The 19,794-nt window shown below is 38.1% G+C and overlaps 5 protein-coding genes across 5 annotated transcripts; 4 read left to right on the top strand and 1 right to left on the bottom strand.

Moving 5' to 3' along the window:
• Positions 1 to 6,637: 6,637 nt before the first annotated feature.
• On the top strand, positions 6,638 to 10,903 carry GCK72_001443 (uncharacterized protein; the record flags this gene model as incomplete). The annotated part of the gene is made up of 10 exons (XM_053722969.1): positions 6,638 to 6,800; positions 7,942 to 8,044; positions 8,388 to 8,433; positions 8,483 to 8,808; positions 8,977 to 9,053; positions 9,206 to 9,303; positions 9,358 to 9,499; positions 9,548 to 10,446; positions 10,499 to 10,666; positions 10,730 to 10,903. The coding sequence occupies 10 exons, from the start codon at positions 6,638 to 6,640 to the stop codon at positions 10,901 to 10,903; spliced, it is 2,196 nt and encodes a 731-aa protein (XP_053591614.1).
• A 617-nt stretch (positions 10,904 to 11,520) lies between these two features.
• On the bottom strand, positions 11,521 to 14,889 carry GCK72_001444 (uncharacterized protein; the record flags this gene model as incomplete). Its single annotated transcript, XM_003105022.2, has 10 exons — positions 11,521 to 11,856; positions 11,954 to 12,709; positions 12,791 to 13,033; positions 13,136 to 13,321; positions 13,426 to 13,648; positions 13,727 to 14,053; positions 14,101 to 14,207; positions 14,323 to 14,449; positions 14,548 to 14,645; positions 14,695 to 14,889. The coding sequence occupies 10 exons, from the start codon at positions 14,887 to 14,889 to the stop codon at positions 11,521 to 11,523; spliced, it is 2,598 nt and encodes an 865-aa protein (XP_003105070.2).
• A 589-nt stretch (positions 14,890 to 15,478) lies between these two features.
• On the top strand, positions 15,479 to 16,559 carry GCK72_001445 (uncharacterized protein; the record flags this gene model as incomplete). Its single annotated transcript, XM_003105048.2, has 5 exons — positions 15,479 to 15,569; positions 15,614 to 15,695; positions 15,762 to 15,839; positions 15,941 to 16,153; positions 16,259 to 16,559. 5 exons carry the CDS (start codon positions 15,479 to 15,481, stop codon positions 16,557 to 16,559), a joined length of 765 nt encoding a protein of 254 aa, XP_003105096.2.
• Positions 16,560 to 16,948: 389 nt separating this feature from the next.
• GCK72_001446 (uncharacterized protein) lies at positions 16,949 to 17,835 on the top strand (the record flags this gene model as incomplete). Its single annotated transcript, XM_003104987.2, has 4 exons — positions 16,949 to 17,055; positions 17,149 to 17,254; positions 17,396 to 17,627; positions 17,822 to 17,835. The coding sequence occupies 4 exons, from the start codon at positions 16,949 to 16,951 to the stop codon at positions 17,833 to 17,835; spliced, it is 459 nt and encodes a 152-aa protein (XP_003105035.2).
• Positions 17,836 to 18,283: 448 nt separating this feature from the next.
• Positions 18,284 to 19,784, top strand: GCK72_001447 (uncharacterized protein; the record flags this gene model as incomplete). The annotated part of the gene is made up of 5 exons (XM_003105023.2): positions 18,284 to 18,323; positions 18,371 to 18,471; positions 18,616 to 19,226; positions 19,304 to 19,526; positions 19,611 to 19,784. 5 exons carry the CDS (start codon positions 18,284 to 18,286, stop codon positions 19,782 to 19,784), a joined length of 1,149 nt encoding a protein of 382 aa, XP_003105071.2.
• Positions 19,785 to 19,794: the final 10 nt, after the last annotated feature.

A 19,794-nucleotide genomic window follows, 5' to 3' on the forward strand; every position in this document is an offset into this window, starting at 1 on the left:
TGTATGAGATCTCCCACATGATGATACTGTAAGCGAAGAAGATTTTCGAAAACTCTGATTGAGAGTAACGAGAAAAATAGAGATACACTGAAGGTTTCATTTCCTTTTATAGATGCCATTGAAACCTTTTACACCCCACATCCATATGCAGCATATTGCTCGTAAATTAACACATCAAAAGGCGAGGTTTCTTTTTCGGTACCGCCTAAGCAGCAGCTCGTGAGAGCTTTCATCTTTATAGTTGTGCAACTGTAGATTCATCGTTGTAACCGTAGCAGATATTTGTGTTAGTCTATTATGCAATGCGGCGGGAGGGGTTCGACAGAGTCTGTATTTTTGATCAGATTTACCACACAAAGAACTCTAGCAACATTCCATCGTTAGTTGCCAGAATAACGTCTGTTGGCATCTGTCTTCCTCAATTAAATAAACAATTACATAAGAACTTTAGTCGATAATTTACTGACAAGCTACTTCTGGTGTATCTTAGTCGCACGAATCTATTATATCTTAAGAAATTTAGCATCTTTCGCCATGTTATTAGATCGTAAGTTAACTATTTTTGAAGTATTCTGAAAAACTGAGCAAGACTTCTGCTGTATATAACAATTCAGAATTCTCGAAGCCATCTGTTGGCATCTGTCCATTTCGATTACATAAACAATTACAACTTTCGAATGAGTTCATCTTAAGACAGTCTGTTCATGTCGGATTAAGGATTAAGCCACCCTCTATATCCCAATGCTGACCTCCTCCTTCCCCTTCTTTCAATCCCTTTGTGCTACTTGCAACCCCCGACTGTCTTCTTCTGTGTCCGTGTTGGCCATCATCCAAGTCCCGCCCATTTTTTTCGGTCGACCGCCTGCCCCTTCTTCGACCAGCCGCCATCGCCTCGTTTCTGTTTCTCTCTTTTGGTTTTGTCCCTTTTCTCCTACTTCTTCGTTTTTCTCTTTTCAACAACGCCTGGGAACAAGACGACACATTAGATCCTCCTCCTCCTCTCATCATCGGCTTTTTCGACTAAGTGTTCTGTCTCTAAGAGAATTGGCCGGTGTGTGGTTTATTGGCTTTATGAGTGTAGATTTCTGACACTCTATCCTGTCTCGGAGGGTTGTGGCACAATTAGTATTAGACGGGTTTTCTTTGCTTCTGATGATGATGGCCGACGGTCAGGTAGTGGAATCTTTCAGTGGAGATTCTCCTTTCATTCTAGATTCACACTTTCGGAAATTTCCCACTTGTAATGGTCTGAGTTTTGACTTTTCTGAAATATGAGTTTTTACTAGAGTGTCGTCTCGCGAGAATCAGTTACAGCACTTTGCGAGAATTCCAGCTGAATCCAGCATCGTCTCGTTTCGTTCTGTCTCGTTTTGTCCAGCATAAAGTTCAGCATATTCTCGTTTAGCATAGTTCAGCAAAGTTCAGTTCAGCAAAAGTTCAGTTACAGCATATTCCAGCACGTTTCATTTATTTTTCATTCCCGCATAATTTCATGCTGGACATTGCGAGAATTTCGCGAGACGAACGTGCCCATTCTTTCGTATAAAGAAATTTAATTTTGACGTTTCTAATCATTTTTTCATGCAAATTTTTACGAAATGAATGTTGAAAATAAAGCAAAATTGAAATTTTTAGAACCGTGACCTTCGAAAAAAGTTCAAAATGATTGATTCACAATGAAAGATCACGGAAATAACACGTTAGCATAGATTTTTCTATTTTTCTCACAGAAAAATAATTCACGTTCATCTCGCGAGATTCTCGCAATGTCCAGCAAGAAATTATGCGGGAATGAAAAATAAATGAAACGTGCTGGAATATGCTGTAACTGAACTTTTGCTGAACTGAACTTTGCTGAACTATGCTGAACGAGAATATGCTGAACTTTATGCTGGACAAAACGAGACAGAGCAAAACGAGACGATTGCGAGAATATGCTGAAATCAGCTGGAATCGTCTCGCGATACGACACTCTAGTTTTTACTCAAAGTGTTCTGATATGAGCGGATACGTTGGGTTCGGTTTCTGAAATATACTGTAAGTCAGTGGTTTTTCAGTCACCAGAAGATGAAGTACAGTTGCTAAAGTTTTGAGGACTGTTAGTTGTTGTATACTTTTTATGGCTCCTTTTTTCAAAGAGCTAGCCGTCTTATATATATATATATATATATATATATATATATATATATATATATATATATATATATATATATATATATATATATATATATCTATACTATATTCGGTAGGCTGTAAAACGCTTATCTCCCTGCCAAGTCAAGTGTACCGCCTTTCTTTTTGAAGAAGTATACTGTTTCTCAGTTTGAGCGGTACCAAGTCCTTTGTCGTTTTATCATATCTTCAGTTTTCTAGAGGTTGTTAGTCACACCACTCAAATTATTCAAGAAGCACTCCCTCACCATTTCTACGCAACACTTTTAGCATTACAACAGTTTTTGTACAGTTTCATTGTATAGCCGCCCATTCCCATTCCCATTTAACCTTTTCACTTGGCTCGGTGCCAGGTCCTGCTCTAACTTTACACCAATATGATTCACTCACCACCCTCTTTCCCTTCAATCCCCCTTCTTCTCCGTTCCTTGGATTTATAATCAATTGTTACGCTTCTGCATCTCAAGATTCGAACCTTTCCAATTCACGGCTCACGGCTACAGTAGCTTCATCTTTACGATTTTCCATCTATAAGAAGTCAACATATTTCTATTTAGTTTGCGTTTTGATTAGTGGCATTGCATATCATCAGACTCATCGGACTTTTGCTAGACCACCCATCTGCACCCTTTACCTTCTTGTTCTCGAACATATGTGCTAAAGGTCACTAGGCCAATATATAACTCTTATTGGGTTTGAAGGGTGTGGCTCCCGTTAGATATTGGTAAAGACTGGAGACGCAGATAGAATACAATTGGAGGAATGGTGAGGCGAAGGGGGACCGAGGCGCCAATGTGAGTGACCATTCATTCATTGAGGACTGTCATTCTCTGCGTCTCCCGTACTTTTTGAAGGTCTTTCTCTTCTCGAGAATACTTTTTTTTGTCCTTCTGGGGTCTAAGTTTTCCGGCTAACTAAAACAAACATACACTTTTATACTGTAGCTTTTTCGAATATTTGAATTCTCACTCTCTTCAACGTAATCCATATATTTGTCTGTTTTTAATATGAGATATTGAACTTTGAATTAATCAGATGATTTTCGAAAATTTCCATCTTTGTCGAAATCTGTTCGTCTGTAATTCGCGATTTCCAAAGCTGTACCTTTTGATCTGGACGACCGTTTTCCGGTTGCCATCTAGCCATCAATTTAACGGTAGCTCTACCGAAAAGGTCTTCTATCTTATCACCCTATCACCCCGTCGTTTTTGCAGCCTTTTTTTATCATTAATCTTTTTATTCTCTGCGTCTCTCTCAACTCTCTCTCTCTCTCAACTCCTCTCTTTATCTCACTTTCAATTGCCATTAGACTAACTGTTAATGTGTTCTCCCTTGTTTCTCTGTGTCTCTTCTATCTAGTGGGTCCACACCTAGCATCAGAAGTTAGTGTAATTTTACACAGACAACACACACTTTTCAACATTTGCTACTGCTGCTACACACACATCTTCTGATTCTTCTTCATCGTCTTCTGTATCTCTGTGTCTCTATATCTCTTCTAATGATTCTCGAATCATTTTTCTCATTTTTTCCCCGAAATTTTAATGATTTTAATCGACGCCATTGTGTGGGGTATCATGAAATTACTAAGAAAGCAAAAGTTTTTCGACTGAAGTTCAACTTATGTCATACTACTTCACTGGAGAATCGGAAGGTTTCTGATATAAAAACGCATTTTTCGGTTGATTTTTGAAGAAGTTAACTTTTCGACTCGTCACAGAGCTTGCAACACTTTTTTCAAGTATAGTATCAAATTTAAATGTATTTTTTTCTTTAAATTATATGATTCATCAAATAATCCCACTCTTTCTTAATTAAAAGGAAGGAGTTCTATCCATGAAAAATACAGCTCAAAGTCTAAACTTTCGCCAAAGGTTACTGTATTATCAATAGAGCACGATTTCGTCGCTTTTCGGTGGCGATTTGAAATTTGATTTTCGTTGTTTACGGGATTTCAATTTTTCCTTTTTTCAGATTGTTTTCTCGGTTATTCCTCATATTTTTCCCTTTTATGGTTATCTATCACGTCATTGTTATTTTTGCCCACCACCGTCGTATCGTCTGACAGTTTTCTTCCCACGCCTCCCTTCCTGTTTATGATTTTCGTTTCCGTCGCCGTTTTTATCGAACTTTTATTATCAGCACTTTTTTCTTAAAATCATCGATTTTTCATTACAGCCAACACAACTACCTCAATGCGATAAATGCGGCAAACACTTCTGATACTTCTATTTTTCCTCTTCAGGAATTCTGAAGCGGCGACGTCAGGCGTCGTCAATCTGAGGCCGAAACAGAATGTAAATTCTGGTGAGTCTTTTTTCAAAACTATCTGAATAGGTCGAATGTCCGAAAATCTAAAAATCTTTTTCAAAAATCAGTTTTTCACTTTTCAAAAAAAGATTCTGTCGCGTGGTTGTCGAAAACCGGGAAGCATCCCATCCACACTAATCAAATAGTGTCATTTTCTCCTGTAAAAGAAACAATACTCTGTTTCCCACACTATTACCTGTTCCATATTTACTTCCACTCAGTTTCTCGGGCCTCGAGCGAAACGACAGTATATTGTTTGAGGGTTCGAGGTACCGTTGGACGGATTGTAAATATGCGTGTGTGTTCACAGAAGGTGAGATAAGCTGTTCTCTCCACACAAATGTGTTGTTGCCAGATGGAGTAGATATTGAAGAAGTTGATCAAGGACTTAGATTTGGCGGGGTGCGCGGTAGATCGAGACTTAAGATTTCGGACATTGGAAGAAGAGGAAAAGGGTCAACGGCTGAAAAGCTTGAGGAAAATATAAAAGGTCTCCAATACTTTATCTCATCTTTTTCATCTATATAGTTTCCGCACTATTGTCTCTTCATGAATCTCATAAATCTCAACAACTGAAATTTTGATATGTGAAAATTCAAAGTACACATTATCCAGTTTTTTTTCTTTATCTAGAAGATGCACCTTTCCTTTTTGCTGATCGAAATAAAAGACTGCCCGCCCGTGAGCGGGTAAGGAGCGGGAAGGATCGTTTTTCATCCCATTGTATTTCAGGGTCAGCTCTCCTGACTCTCAGGAGTCGATCCGTCTTTTTTGTGCTGTCGGTGCGCAATTGAATAGTCACGGACGGTTTTTCGAATAGGAACACAGACAAATAGCTGAGTACAACGATTAAGTCTTACGGTATTCAAATGGGCACCACTACAAAACGTGAAAGTTGAGTTCTAATATCTCTCTCGATACATCCTTTCTAGCCTTTCCAATAGTCATGCAAACAATCTCATCAAGATTCTTGAACATTTGAACACATGGCATAAAAATTGCTCATTCAAATTGTTCAAATTGTGCTCTCTTTACAAATTCGCTTCCTCCATTAACGTCCATTTGTTGTGCAATCAAGCTCTCCGAGACTCGATTTCAACAGACGGGAGCTCAATTTCCATCTCCATGACATATGGTATTGTGTCCCATTGCACACCTCCCTTCTGCACATGGATCATCCGGTTACGTTGTGTTCTTCTTGTGTACAACACAAACATGTACCGATCGTGTATTGTATTATTGTATTTCTCGCTGTCTCTTGACGGGCGACTCAAAAGAAATCTGAGCATGAAGAGGGTATTGGAAGAGGAAATGGAAATTATGCAGAAGATGGGGGAGGTTGCGTCATAAAATCTTGGACCACTCTAAGCACCTGCCATTGAGAAGGAAATATGAAGAATGGGTTAGAAGGGGCGACCCCTGATGATATTTATTTATGCAAAACAATCAATCATTATCCACAGGATATGAGGGTCATGTCAGTTTTTGACACCTTAAAATTCTGATGATTCTCAGTGGGAAGTCTTGGCTCCAGACTCAGCTCTTTCAATAGTATTTCCATTGATGGGTTCAAAAAAGGTATCAGTCTACAAACGTTATTCTGAACTTCGTTATTGAATGAATCTATTCGCTCAGTTTCCTCCTAATGTCATAGTGATTCAGAAGAAAACCACTAATTCAGTTATAGTGCCAAAGGGTGAATACAATTTATTCATGGAACGCATTGCGAAATTTTCCACATTTTGGTGCCCTCTGGTTGATTGGGTTGCATCTGAATTAGAAGAAGACGAAATCATTTCTCAAGATTTCCGGCGATTTCACTACAATTGTGGTGACATCGAAATTAAAATTCTGGATATATTTCTGAAAGGGAAGGGCATCTAGGAAACCTTTCAGATACCTGGAGGCACAGACAGACTGTTCTTGAATACTCGGGCGGTACTTTTCAAAGCTATTTGTTCACTTTCAAACAACCCAACGAGTAATTTAAATGTCAAAAAGTAGGCTAATCCCCTCGCATATTCCCAGGTACTCTACTTGCCAATTTGACATGTTTTGTTTTCCTCTCGTTTTGACCGACCCACTTTTTTCGTTTCGGCGATATTTTTTCTCTGAAGATTTTCGGGAGTTTTTTTGGATGTTCACCAGCATCAGCATGATCGAATCTTCGTATTCCGTTAGGTTTCACCCTCATCTTGACACATCTTTTGAAGAGGAGGACAAGGACAATATGTTGGAGGACATGAAGAACACCGACCGCCTGTCTTCTGAAGACCTGAGAGGGATCCATCTGGAGATTCTAAATCTTCAGAAAATACGTCATAGGAAAGATGAAAAGAGTTTATACGGAGAAGGGAGCGAGCAGAAGTTATGCAAATCAGTCACAACAATTTATCACACTTTATTAGAAATCTGGTGTCATTCATTGCAATGAGAAGGACAAAATATGTATGTGTGATGACAAGACAATGATTGATTAGACATTGGGCGACACATAAATATTCAAAAAGACAGGTGCTTTTGTGTATATTTTGATGATTCCTCTCTCAGCATGGGGGTGTCAAATTCGTATCGTAGAGGATTCAGAAGCAAGTGTCACGTGTCACTCAATAACCATAATCCACGTGGCTTCTGCATTTGAACATCATACAGAGTTGTCAGTCAAAACGCTCTGTTATGTGGAGACCATTTGGAGTTGTAACTAGGATTGACACGTTGCATTCTAACTTAAGTACAATGTTTCAGCTGATTTCTATAAATTTCTGAACTTGAATGTTTCTAGAACGTCTTCTTCTTCTCCTTTGTCCACTTCTTGGTGTCATCGTCCTCGTTTTCCGCTCTTTCCTTCCTTTGGGAATAGGCGATTAGTGTAGAACACATAGTATATGATTGCGCGATTTCTTCCCGCCATCACAGATTCCCAAGGGAGAATCTCCACTCCTACAGCTTCTCCTTCTTCCAAACTTGTCATCTTTTTTCCGCATGCATAATCGTGTACTTTCGAATAGATCGGATAGAATGAAGGGATTCAGATGACATGAGGGAACGAAGGCAAGTGTCCGTGAAGAAAAAACACGACGGGAGTGACCTCTATATACCTAAACGAATCATTTTTGGGTAATAAGCATTGCATGTTTCGTTTAGCATCGTCTCCTTTTTCCGTGTCCTTCAGAAATATATGTTCTTCTCCTCCTTCGTTGGAAGAGGGTGCCGACTCAGAAGAGAGAGAATCGTTTTCGGAAATGAGATGGGTTTGGGATGGTAAACGGGGAGGGGTGTTCGGTTACTCCCTTTGAAATAATGGGTTTGGTGCCGCCCGTCCGTGATTTAGACGAACTGAATTGACAAAAATAAAAGGAATGAGGAAAGAGGGAACCTGTTTTGTACTTCGAGTGAGAAATTTCAGAATCTTGAAAACAAAACCGACAGACAAGAAAGTATCAAAATCCTTATTTTCAGTTGGAATCGGCGATCGTTTCGGCGGAATCGGAACGAGTTCAGATGAATCCGATCACTTCAAGCTGTTGGCTGCTGATGGTGATTCACTTCTTGTCGGAGCCAGGTAAGAGATTTTGTTTACTTCATTTCAATCTGTGACCACTTGACAATAACAAAGTTCTCGTTTCTAATTTGTAACCAGTTTCATTATTCGATGAGATTAAAATCAAAGCAAAACTTTTCTTCTCGCGTTTTGAGTTTTGACATTGACATTGTTTCGTTTATCTATCGTTTTTTAGATTACCATCTTTTTTTGTAAAACAGCAAATGGTCAATGTCCCGGAAGTAATATATTTTAGTGGGAACGAGAAAATTGTGAAATTGTGAATGGGAAGGGAATCATGGACAAAGCATCAACTCACTTAAAAAACCTTTATGCAAAAAATCTGCAAAAAATAGTTTTTCAGAAATGCCGTCTACAATCTGTCACTATCTACACTATCTGTTAATCATGTAAGTTGCAGTTTGTTATTTTTAGTCCTTTGAAAAACCTTTTTTTCAGAAGATCGACTGGAAGCCACCAGCAGAACACATCGAAGAATGCATTATGAAGGGGAAATCCAAGACAGATTGTCAAAATTATATTCGAGTTCTGGCACGGAAATCAGCTGGAGTCTCTCTAGTCTGCGGAACTCATGCCTTCTCACCGAAATGTCGAGAATATACTGTAACCGATTACGGTATCAGGAACACACGACAATTCGATGGACAAGGAATTTCACCGTATGATCCGAAACACAATTCAAGTGCATTGTATATACCGGGAACTAATCAATTGTATGCTGCAACTGTTACCGATTTTGTGGGAAATGATGCTTTGATTTATAGGTAAGTGATGAATACAATTATAAAATACAGTATGAAAGGCCAACATACATTTTCTATTCCCGTACTCCATTAATTAGTTTCTCGCCCTTTTCCTCTTATCTCATCTTATGTGACTAATGAATGGTACTTAACACTAACTTTTACCAAACGAAGAAATTATTGTTACAGAAAGACAATCGACGAAACTGCCTCTACTAAATCGGCGAACATTCGAACACAAAGTTACGATGCGAGAGTGTTAAACGGTAAGTGTGAATTATTTAGTGATGTGGAAGTTAAGTGCATTCAAGAGGGAAATAGTAGGTAATCGGAGTAGTAACACTGTTCGATAGAGAAGTAGAAGTTAAAAAAGAATTCGGGGATCAAATCAATTGATGTAAATTTCTTCTTTTTTCAGCTCCAAACTTTGTTGCAACATTTGTTTATAAAGAGCATGTCTACTTCTGGTTCCGAGAAATCGCCAGTGAAGCAATCGATAATAATGAGGAGTCACAGGTAAGGACGACAGCAATTAGGAATTCCCTCTAATCACCTTCTGGAGATTTTCAGATCTATGCTCGTGTCGCACGTGTGTGCAAAAATGACAAAGGAGGTGCTCGGCCAGCTAATGAAAGATGGACAACTTATTTAAAAGCAAGACTCAACTGCTCTCTGCCATCAGGATCTTCACCATTTTATTTCAATGAGCTCAGTTAGTGAATGAATATTCAAAACTCGAGCCAACCATTTTTCTTTCCAGAAGCTGTCTCTGATCCGATCGATGCTGGAAATAACGATCATGTTGTCTACACAGTGTTCTCTACTCCAGATTCTGATGTTCGAATGAGTGCTGTTTGCAAGTTTTCAATGAAGAAAATTCGAGAAGAATTCGATAATGGAACTTTCAAACATCAGAATAATGCTCAATCGATGTGGATGGCTTATAATCGAAACGAAGTTCCAAAGCCTCGTCCAGGATCGTGTACTCCAGATTCCACAAAACTTCCAGAGAATACAGTGTCCTTCATTCTTCACCATCCACTTCTTCATCGTCCAATTTCTGCTGTGTCCGCTCCTTTACTCGTAGAAGGTGCAGATAGAGCAGATTTGACACAAATTACTGTATTGCCACGTGTCAAAGCAGTCGGAGGTCATTCATACGATGTTCTTTTCATTGGAACATCCGATGGAAAAGTGTTGAAAGTGGTTGAAGTTGATGGAAATGCTACAGTAATCCAAGCAGCTATAGTTTTCCAAAAAGGAGTTCCTGTCGTGAATCTTCTGACAACTAAAGATAATGTAGTCATTGTTTCATCAGATGAAATCGCTTCATTACCTGTACATAATTGTGCACAACAAACGAGCTGCTCAAAATGTGTTCAACTTCAAGATCCACATTGTGCATGGGATTCAAGTATTGCAAGATGTGTTCACGGAGGATCCTGGACTGGCGATCAATATATTCAGAATATGGTATTCGGACAATCAGAACAATGCCCCGAAGGAATAATTGTACGAGAAGTGTTTGATGACAATGAAAATGGAGATGCCCAACCAGAAGCAGTTTCAAGGAATGTTTATGCAAAGGAACACTCGACAGTTACAGTACTCCTCGTAGCTGCTGTTGCTTCGTTGATTTCTCTGATTATTGGAGCATTCGTAAGTTTTGATTATATGTTTTTTGCTGTCTTGCCAACAAACGACTTTTCAGATTGGAATTCGAATAAATCGATGGACTGCCTCATCAGAACCTCATCGATCAGCTAGTTCAACAAGTGGATCAGACTATGACAGTTTCGGAAGAGCAAGACTGACGAGACATGATTCCCTGACGACTGCGACAAAAGTTGATCATGGATTTGTTCCACAATCGAAACAGGTGAGTAAACACGCTTTCGTGATTTCAGAAACCGTTTGACAATCTAATTTTTAGAATTTTCAGAGTATGGATGCCACGTCACTGGTAATGTCAATGAATGCCACTCACCATCCGATGTCTATGAGTCAACATGGCTCAGGAATAAACACGCCTTCTCGTGATAAGAACGCCATCGTCACGTCAATTAACCAGAATACGCTACCGAGAGATTACAAAGTCAAAAAAGTGTATCTCTAAATTTTTATCCTTCATGTTATTTTTTCTTTCAAAATTTACAAATTCCCTCCTCGGTGCCTTCCCTCCTATATTTGCTTTTCCTTGCCGTTACGTGTATATTTTTTGTGCCCCTCCCCTTCTTAAAACTCACACAACTCACGAGATTTTTATCTTTTAGTAATAACAATTCATTCACTTAGATCTGATTTCCATGACCTGTGAGCACACTCTGTTGTATTCCTCAGAGCAGTTTTAGCACTAAAGAATCCAATTGAGTTCGTTCACAGAACATGAGGTATTCAAAGTTTTCCCCTTCCTCCACAAAAATTCGAGTCGATTTCTGAGATCTCTGAAAATTCTTTTTAATAGTAAGAAAGAATATGCATATTAATCCCCCAACCATCCCACAATCACACTGGTTCCATAATTTTCCTTCACTTTCCCGTGTCCATTCTCTTTGAAATCTGTATCATTTTTCATCCGTTTTAACCGTTTTCAGAAGATAAATAGATTTAAAATCAAATTAACAAACAAGACGCAATTATAACAGAGAAAGGATGCACAGTTTTTCTCTGGTGCCAGAGATCGAATTATAGCCAGGGGTTCATGGAAAGGGATCATATAAAGTGCAAATTATTTTAGAATTTTTTCATTATCTGAATGCCATCTCCGACTACGATGATAGTAGATTCTCCAGTCCTGACCATTCCATTTGGCATATCAATAATCGTCGGTTTCCTCAGATGAAATTCAGAAGGCTCGTAACTTGTTAACACTACACAGTCAAGTGATGTGGAATGAACCAAGTCGTTTTTATCAACAACGATTCCCACAACTGTAGATAGATGTGAATGGATTTTTGTTGTTTCTGTGGCGTGGCACTGATATACGTGCCCTGAATCACAACCAACAAAGTGGGCGGAGCCATCTGGTGATATTGCAATTGAGGTGACACCACTACGATCTGACAGTTTCTGTAAAAATAAAACTTGTTTTATTCTATTTAGGCTTCCATTGTAAAGTATCTCCAAACATTTTTCATTTATTGATCCAGCCCTTCGAAACTCTTACCAGTTTATTTTCTTCTTCCAACCGCCCGTTCTCTTTCAAGATGTATGCCAACACGTAACTTCCACTAGTTCCAACAAATAATTTACCATCTTTTTCACAATAATCCATTTTTGCACCGATTCCCAAAGAATCCTCGATTTCTATGCGACTCGTGGATTCAAGGTTATTGTCATCTTTGGATATTTTGAAGATCTCAATAACTCCAGACGAATAGGATGCAATAAAATAGTTTTGATTCTGAAGGCGACACGTCTTCACAGCGACAATCCGTCCTTCATCTGGACGTGCCACGCTTCGAAGCCAGAAAACATTGTACTTCTTCAGATCATCAGGTTGGAATCGGAAGACCGAAAACTTGGATTTTCCACCCCCGGTTAATACGAAAACTTCTGATTGCTTCTCTCCGTGATTTTCATAAACATCCGTGGACAGCAAGTTCTCTCCAACAAACATTGTCAGAATCGGATTTCCTTTATTCGTTCCAATAGACAAATGACCATCTAGAGACACTGTGACCAAGTAATTTTCGGATCCAGAAGCGGCGAAAATCGTAGAAGAATGGGCGGTGCTTATGAGGGATACTTTCTCCGTGAAGTCGATTTTTTGCCGGCAATACTCAGTTTCTCGAATATAATCGAAATTGAAAGAGTGTTCATCAGATGACGAAGGATTCAATTGCCAAATACGGTGCCCGCCTCCACAATATATTTCGGAGACTGGAAGTCCCGTTGTTGAATTCCAGATTACTAGAGAAGTCTGTAAATGGAAAGCTTAGAAAATTATACGTAAAAAATCAATGATCGTATACTTTCTCTATAAAAAAGAAAACATCAGTACCCCGTAGAATCCTGCAATCAGAAGCTCTTGACCATTATTCCATTCAATGAACTTGGATGGCCATGCGACTCGACTCGCTGCCGAAAAGCTTCTAGAATTCATGACTTTTACAGTATCCTCGGGTGTCACACGCATTGTACTCCATATTCCAGTCTTTCCAAGTGTCATGAACATTGTTGTTTTGGGAATCGGATGAATGCATGTCACTTCTTTTCCACCGAATATTTCATATGAATCTTGGCGCTGAAATAAAACATTTTGATGAAAAGAACGCCTCAATTCTTCGCAAACTACATTTCGAAAAATATTACGATGGAAATAGGGCGGAGTTTCGTATAAACTTACAGTCAAACTCAGAAGTACTTTATCTGTGTCATTACGTAAATCTGAATGATAGATTTCTCCATGAGTAGTTCCAATAATCAATGTGCGATGAGCAACTGATGTCACAGATGGAATCATTGCAGCATTTTTCAGACGGAATCGATTCAAGCATCGCAAATGTTCTGGATCGTAGAAATCGTAGACTTGCTGAAATTATAAAATTTTAAGATGTCCTTGTATCAGGTTAAAACAGTGGATAGTGAACAACAGTTCGTCAGTTGAGGTCCCCCAATACTTTGTAAAGAACTCACAATGTAACCATCGATGGTTTTAATCGTCACATAGTTCATGTAGACCGAAATGGATATGATATTCATTGATAGTGTCAGTCGAGTAACACTTCCTTCTGAGATGAGAATCATAATTTTGTCTTTCCATGCCACAACTGACTCTTCTGATGATGCCATATGTTTCATTTCTTTACTTCGAAAAACGATTCGATCCATTAGACCAGAATCATAGACGAACAGTTCACTGAAAGATTCGCAGTTTATACTTGCCTGAAGCGCCTCTCACGAAAAGCGAAGTAGGAAATTCAATTCAAAAACTCACTTTTTGCTTGTCAAAATCACCAATCGATCTTTCAAATAAGCGAAATTCACTACATCTTCCTTCAGTATTTCCAAAACATACGGGTTTTCATTAATTCGAATTTTCAACAAATCTCCATTTTGTGAACTAATAGCGAGCAAGTTATTGTCGATTTTTGTGATTTTACGAATGACACCAAATGAAAGTGGTATTTTTTGAAATAATTTGATTGAATCGTTATCGTACTTCCAGCAAAACAAGGTTTGTTCAATGCCTCCTGTGTAGATTGTGAAGTGAACGGTATCGATGGAAATGGCAAATGGACGGGCGGTATGGCCGAAGACAGTACTGAAGAGTAAGCTATTATTAAATATTTAAATATTTGAAGTTCTTACCAGATTGGTCCGCCCTCTCTATCTGAAATCAACCACATCCGAACTGTTCGATCATCAGAAATCGTGAAAATTCGTGTCTCGTCAGTGACAATTGAGAAGATCATTCCCTGAAGAAAAATACATTAGATTTGTTAATTAATAAATAGCTCATACAAATGGGCGTGGCTTGAATAAAATATATATATATGTATATATATATATGCAGTATACTGTATCACTAACCTTATGTCCTTTTCTCATCACAAGCTTTTTATCTTTATTTGGTTTCCAATCAATTAAATCTCCGATGACACTTCCAAAAAACACGTGGCAAGAAGCAACAGAGTCTCCATGAATAAGTGAACAAATCCTGAAAAAAACATTTATTTTCAGATTTTCAAGATCCGACTTGAAAATGAAATTGGTCAGTTTCAGAATTCACTTATATATCTTGTTCACGAAACTTACGACGTGGCAAAATAATCACATTGAATAGTTGATTCTATGTCGAGATCTGAACACTTCCGAATAGTAAGAGTATTTCTTGAAGTGACGGTGACAATTTTCTGAAAAAGCTTTTATTTTAATTTTGACTTTTGGAAAAAGTTTGCCTACGTCATCCTCGTCTAACTCTTTGCAACCTATAATATGCTCTGGAAACTCCTCTTCCAGACGATTGTCAACGCGCTCTGCATATTTCTGATCGAATTTTGCACATGTTATCACTTTATCATCAAGTAGCAGTTCTGCAGAAATTTCGGATTGAATTATATGATCAAGAAGCAACGGATATTCGCCCAAGTGCTCCATGGTTTCGTGATATACTGTAATTTGAATATTTTTAGTTTTCAGAAAAAAATTGGAAAAATTTTCAATAAACTGAAATGATCAGCGAGAGAGTGCGAGAAAATAAGAGACCGACTCTAGAAAATAGTCATTGGAGCCCATTTGCATTAATCTTTTTGGAGGTAATTTAAATTTTGTTTTTCGTGTATTTCGTGATCACAATTAATTTATCCGCAATTCAGGTAATTACTGGTTTTTTTGTGAATTTTTCATTAAATTGACAGATTTATCAGCATTAATACTCAAAAACACCAATATGGTTATAAGTTAGCTCAAAGAGCACCTACGGTTAGGTAAAACTTTGAAAGCCCTTGTCCAGGAAAATTTTTTTCAAACAACACTGAATACTTTGCATATAAACATAAATTTTGTAGAACATTCATATGCATTACTTAGATATACTTCTAAAACGTCACTGGACTGGAAAAATCGAAAAGGCGAAGATAAAGCAAGCGCGCCCCTCCGCACTCACGTTTTTTGTCCAATTTTCTGCCGATTTCAGCTGTGTTTTGTCACTTTCAGACTGACTTACTTCCAGTTTTTCTCTTGAAAAATGCTACCGGGATTTGGCACGCAAACAGTCAGTCCATTCCCAAACCCTCCGGAATATGCGACTGCTTATACCAGCGATCGAATCGATAATGGTGAGAGTATTTGAATTTTTCTGGTGGGAAACGTTTGTTCTCAGGCTCCGCTCCACCGCCGCCACATGCACTCACCGAGTTCAAAGTTTTTGGAGAAGAATATCGATTAGGAGATGACGTTATCGCGTGAGTTTTTTTGCGTAAGCTTAGCTCCAATTATATCCAGATCTTACCAAAATTGTTAGTTTTCAGGCCTCTGAAAGATGCTAATGTGGAAGAGCTCTACAAAAACAAAAATAATTGGAAGGAAGAAATGAAGAAACTAAATAGGTTAGGTAATTCAAAAGTTGATAAATGGGATCCTCCAATTTAAAACTTCGAAAAACAGCCAAATTAATTAGCTAATACTTTTTCATCACAAATATTTTCAGATCAGCAATATGCGCATTCTTCGACCTTGTTGAAATTTTGATCCGAGCTCCAGATCATCCGCTCCGCGAAGAGAAAATGATTGATTTGCACACAATATTCATAAACATGCACCATTTGATTAATGAGTTCAGACCTGTTCAGGCTAGAGATAGTGTCCGGATCTTACAAGAACGACAAATTGAGGAACTGGGCGAAATTTGCGATAATTTCAGGTTGGTTTTCATTTTTAATCAATGCTTTTTTGAGAAAAATCTTTTATATTTGATACAAACTTGATACAAACTTGATACAAAGTATATGAATATCCTATTTTTTAGATCATATCTGGCAGATGGAAAAGAAGTGATTGAAGATCAATTCAAGCTGGTGACTGGAAAACTACCTCCACCTCCACAGCCATCAGAACTCAGTAAAGTGAGACTGCAAGATGGAGTACTCCATGAATTGATTGAAAGGATTAAAATTTCTGAAGAAGAAGAAGACGTCGAAATGAAAGAAGAAGAATCAGAAGAGACAAAACGACGAAAAGTCTTGGAAGATTTGACGAGAGAAGATGGACCACCTAGTGTTGTGCATCTTTTGACTCGGCAACTTCATGAGTTTGAGTTGAAAAAGTGATAAAATTAATTTTTCTTGTTATTTATAAGTATCTATTTTGTACTTTCTCGTGTTTTTCTGATCTTTCTCCTTTCCAAATCGTGGTAATTTATTATAAGGAACCTATTGCCTACTTTTCCCCACAACAATCCAAATTCAGTTGAATCTCATTGTGTATATTGAGACATGCAGCCATATATTTGAAGAATAGAATCTGCGAAATTGTGGTTTATCTAAATCTGAAAGTTTTGTCTCATCTTAATGCTTTCGAAGAAAAAGTTCTTCCGTTTTAGCTTTTGAATGTTCTGTCGTATGTGTTTCAACGCATTTTTACCTCAATTCTTAACAGAATAAGCGTTTTTCCATCATATCTCACTCCAGACAGGAACTGATTCAGAGCCTCTTCAGACATGTCAGATGCAGCGACACGGCGATTGATGAAGGAATTAGCTCAATTAAAAAATGAGAATCCAGAAGGTCTTCTAATCGATAATACCATAACAAGTCATGACTTGAAGTGAGTTTTAAATCATTACAGTCGGCTCAAAAATGCCTATTGCACCTTGAAATTTTCAATTGACAAAGAATTATTCATTTTTATTGTTTCTAGGCAGTGGAAAATCGGTGTCGTTGGCGCAGAAGGGACGCTCTATGCTGGAGAAGTATTCACGTTACAATTCACATTCGGACCACAATACCCTTTTAATTCACCGGAGGTTTGTTAAAAAAGTGTATGTTAACAGTAGAAAATACTTGATTAACAATGTTAATCAATGGATGTTTTCTCAATAATAATTTCTTCTGTTGACTGAAACGTTTTACCAGTTATAGATCCACTCAAACATACAATTTTACAGGTAATGTTTGTTGGGGATACGATTCCAGCTCATCCACATATCTATTCAAATGGCCACATCTGTCTATCCATTCTCTCTGATGATTGGACGCCAGCATTGAGTGTTCAATCAGTTTGTCTCTCAATTCTTTCTATGCTATCATCATCAAAGGAGAAGAAACATCCAATTGACGACGCCATTTATGTTCGAACGTGCAATAAGAATCCGAGTAAAACTCGCTGGTGGTTCCATGGTAAGCGACGAAATATTCAAGTTTCATTCAGACTTATGTCGGACCGGGTTTCATTAAAGTTTTCACTCGGATCGATTCAATTCGAAGTTCTGTAAATTCTCAAAAGACAAATATAATTTTTACACTTTTGACGTCGTTGTAGTCTTTTTAAACTTAGTATCGAAAGACTATCCAAAAACTGGTCCAATTTCCAGACGACAGCGTATAAATCAACAGCCAACATCATCTTCTCATTTTCTCGGAATACGTGATACATCTTCTTCCAGCTAATAAAAAATAACCAATTTATTTTTTTCTTTTATCTCACATTTAACCTGTCGCCCTTGTCCTATCGCCTCAACCCTCAATTATGAATACACATTTCCTTGTTTTCATATACTATTCGTCACCCTTGTCCCATCTGCCATCAGCGTGTTTCTTCATTGTTAGAAAGAGAGAAAGCCTTGTTCTCTTCTAATTTGTGTGAATTTTGTAAATAAATATGTGCAACTTTTTCTTAAATCTTGCAAAAGTCCGTTTAACGCTGGGCGAAATTTTAGAAAGTTTTTGATCTATTCATAAAATTCTCGCGCTCTAGGACTGTTTCTCGTTGGCATCAAAGTTTCTTTTCTAATTTTCTTTTTCACTCCGTTTTCATTTCTGGTTTTCACTACAGAATGCTGCGACTTCTTCTCCTATTTGGAGGAGTTTTAGCAGGTAAATATCAACGTTCTTTTTGATGTATAATAACAATAAATTTCTAGTAAACTCTCTACGCGTTGCAATCGTTGGTGAGGGAGTCATTGGTTTGAGTACAGCGACTGCAATTCTCGATTTGGCCGCGAAGGAGAACGTCACTGCTCCGGTTAGTTTTCCAACCGATCATCGGAATAGGTTAAGGGAGAAAAATATGAGAAGACATCAGAATTATCTGAAATTATTCACAAAAAACTGATTTTAATTTATAATGCTTTATTCAATTATTCTGTCATCTAAATAAACTTTTCAGGACATTCAAATCTTCCATCACAAACCATTCGAGAAGATTTTGAGTCGACATATTGCCGGTCTCTTCCGTATCGATAGTGGATCAGAAATCAACAAAAAGTATGGATATGATACATTCGAGAAACTGGCAACTCTATGGAGAGAATACGGTGGACTCAGTGGTGTACAACTCGTCTCAGGACACATTCTATCGGATTCGAAACCAAGATTAGATTCACAACGTGTCGCTTATGGAAATCTTGTCTATAATTATCGAGATTTAACTGAACCTGAACTTTTTGGTCCAACATCTCTATTCGATTTACCAAGGAATACAACAACTCATGGAATTCATTATACTGCATACACTTCAGAAGGACTCCGATTCTGTCCATTCCTCAAGAAAGAATTAATGGCGAAAGGTGTTCGATTCATTCAACGAAAAATTGAAAATCTGGAGGATCTTGGAGCCGAATTCGACGTTGTTGTCAATGCAGCTGGACTCTATGGAGGTGTTTTGGCTGGAGATGATACTGGAAATATGACACCGATTCGAGGAGTTTTGATTCGAGTTGATGCTCCATGGCAAAAACATTTTTTGTACAGAGATTTCTCCACTATCACTATTCCAGTGTAAGTTCTTCAAATTTCCTAATGTTCCTTTTCGAAAAAGAGGCTGCTGTTTTATTTATTTAAAAAATAATTTTCAGAATCGACTCTGTCTACATGGGCACAGTCAAACAAGAAGGAGCTTATGGACCACCCAATGTGACATTCAATGATATTCAGGATATCACTAGTCGATATGTAAAACTTCAACCATCTTTCAAACGTGTTCACATGCTCTCCTCATTCGTCGGATATCGTCCAGGTCGCAAGCAAGTTCGTGTTGAGAAGCAAGTTCGCGAGGCATATGGAATGAAGAAATTCACGGTAAGCAATCATTATTGAAATCTGCGAGCTGCAGTTGGATAAATCTCTTTTTTTAATACATATTACTAAATCTTGTCCTTCCAGGTTGTCCACAACTACGGTCACGGAGGAAATGGATTCACCCTGGGCTACGGTAGTGCTGTTCATGCCGCCCGTCTCGTACTCGATTTACCACTTGATGACTACAAGGGAATCATTCCAGACCCACTTCCAGTTAACACGACAATCGGCGAATGGGTTCACGTGCTTGACGATTAGAAGATTTCTC

Source organism: Caenorhabditis remanei, chromosome I (genome assembly GCF_010183535.1).
Source record: "Caenorhabditis remanei strain PX506 chromosome I, whole genome shotgun sequence".
In the NCBI taxonomy this organism is placed as follows: Eukaryota; Metazoa; Nematoda; class Chromadorea; order Rhabditida; family Rhabditidae; genus Caenorhabditis; species Caenorhabditis remanei.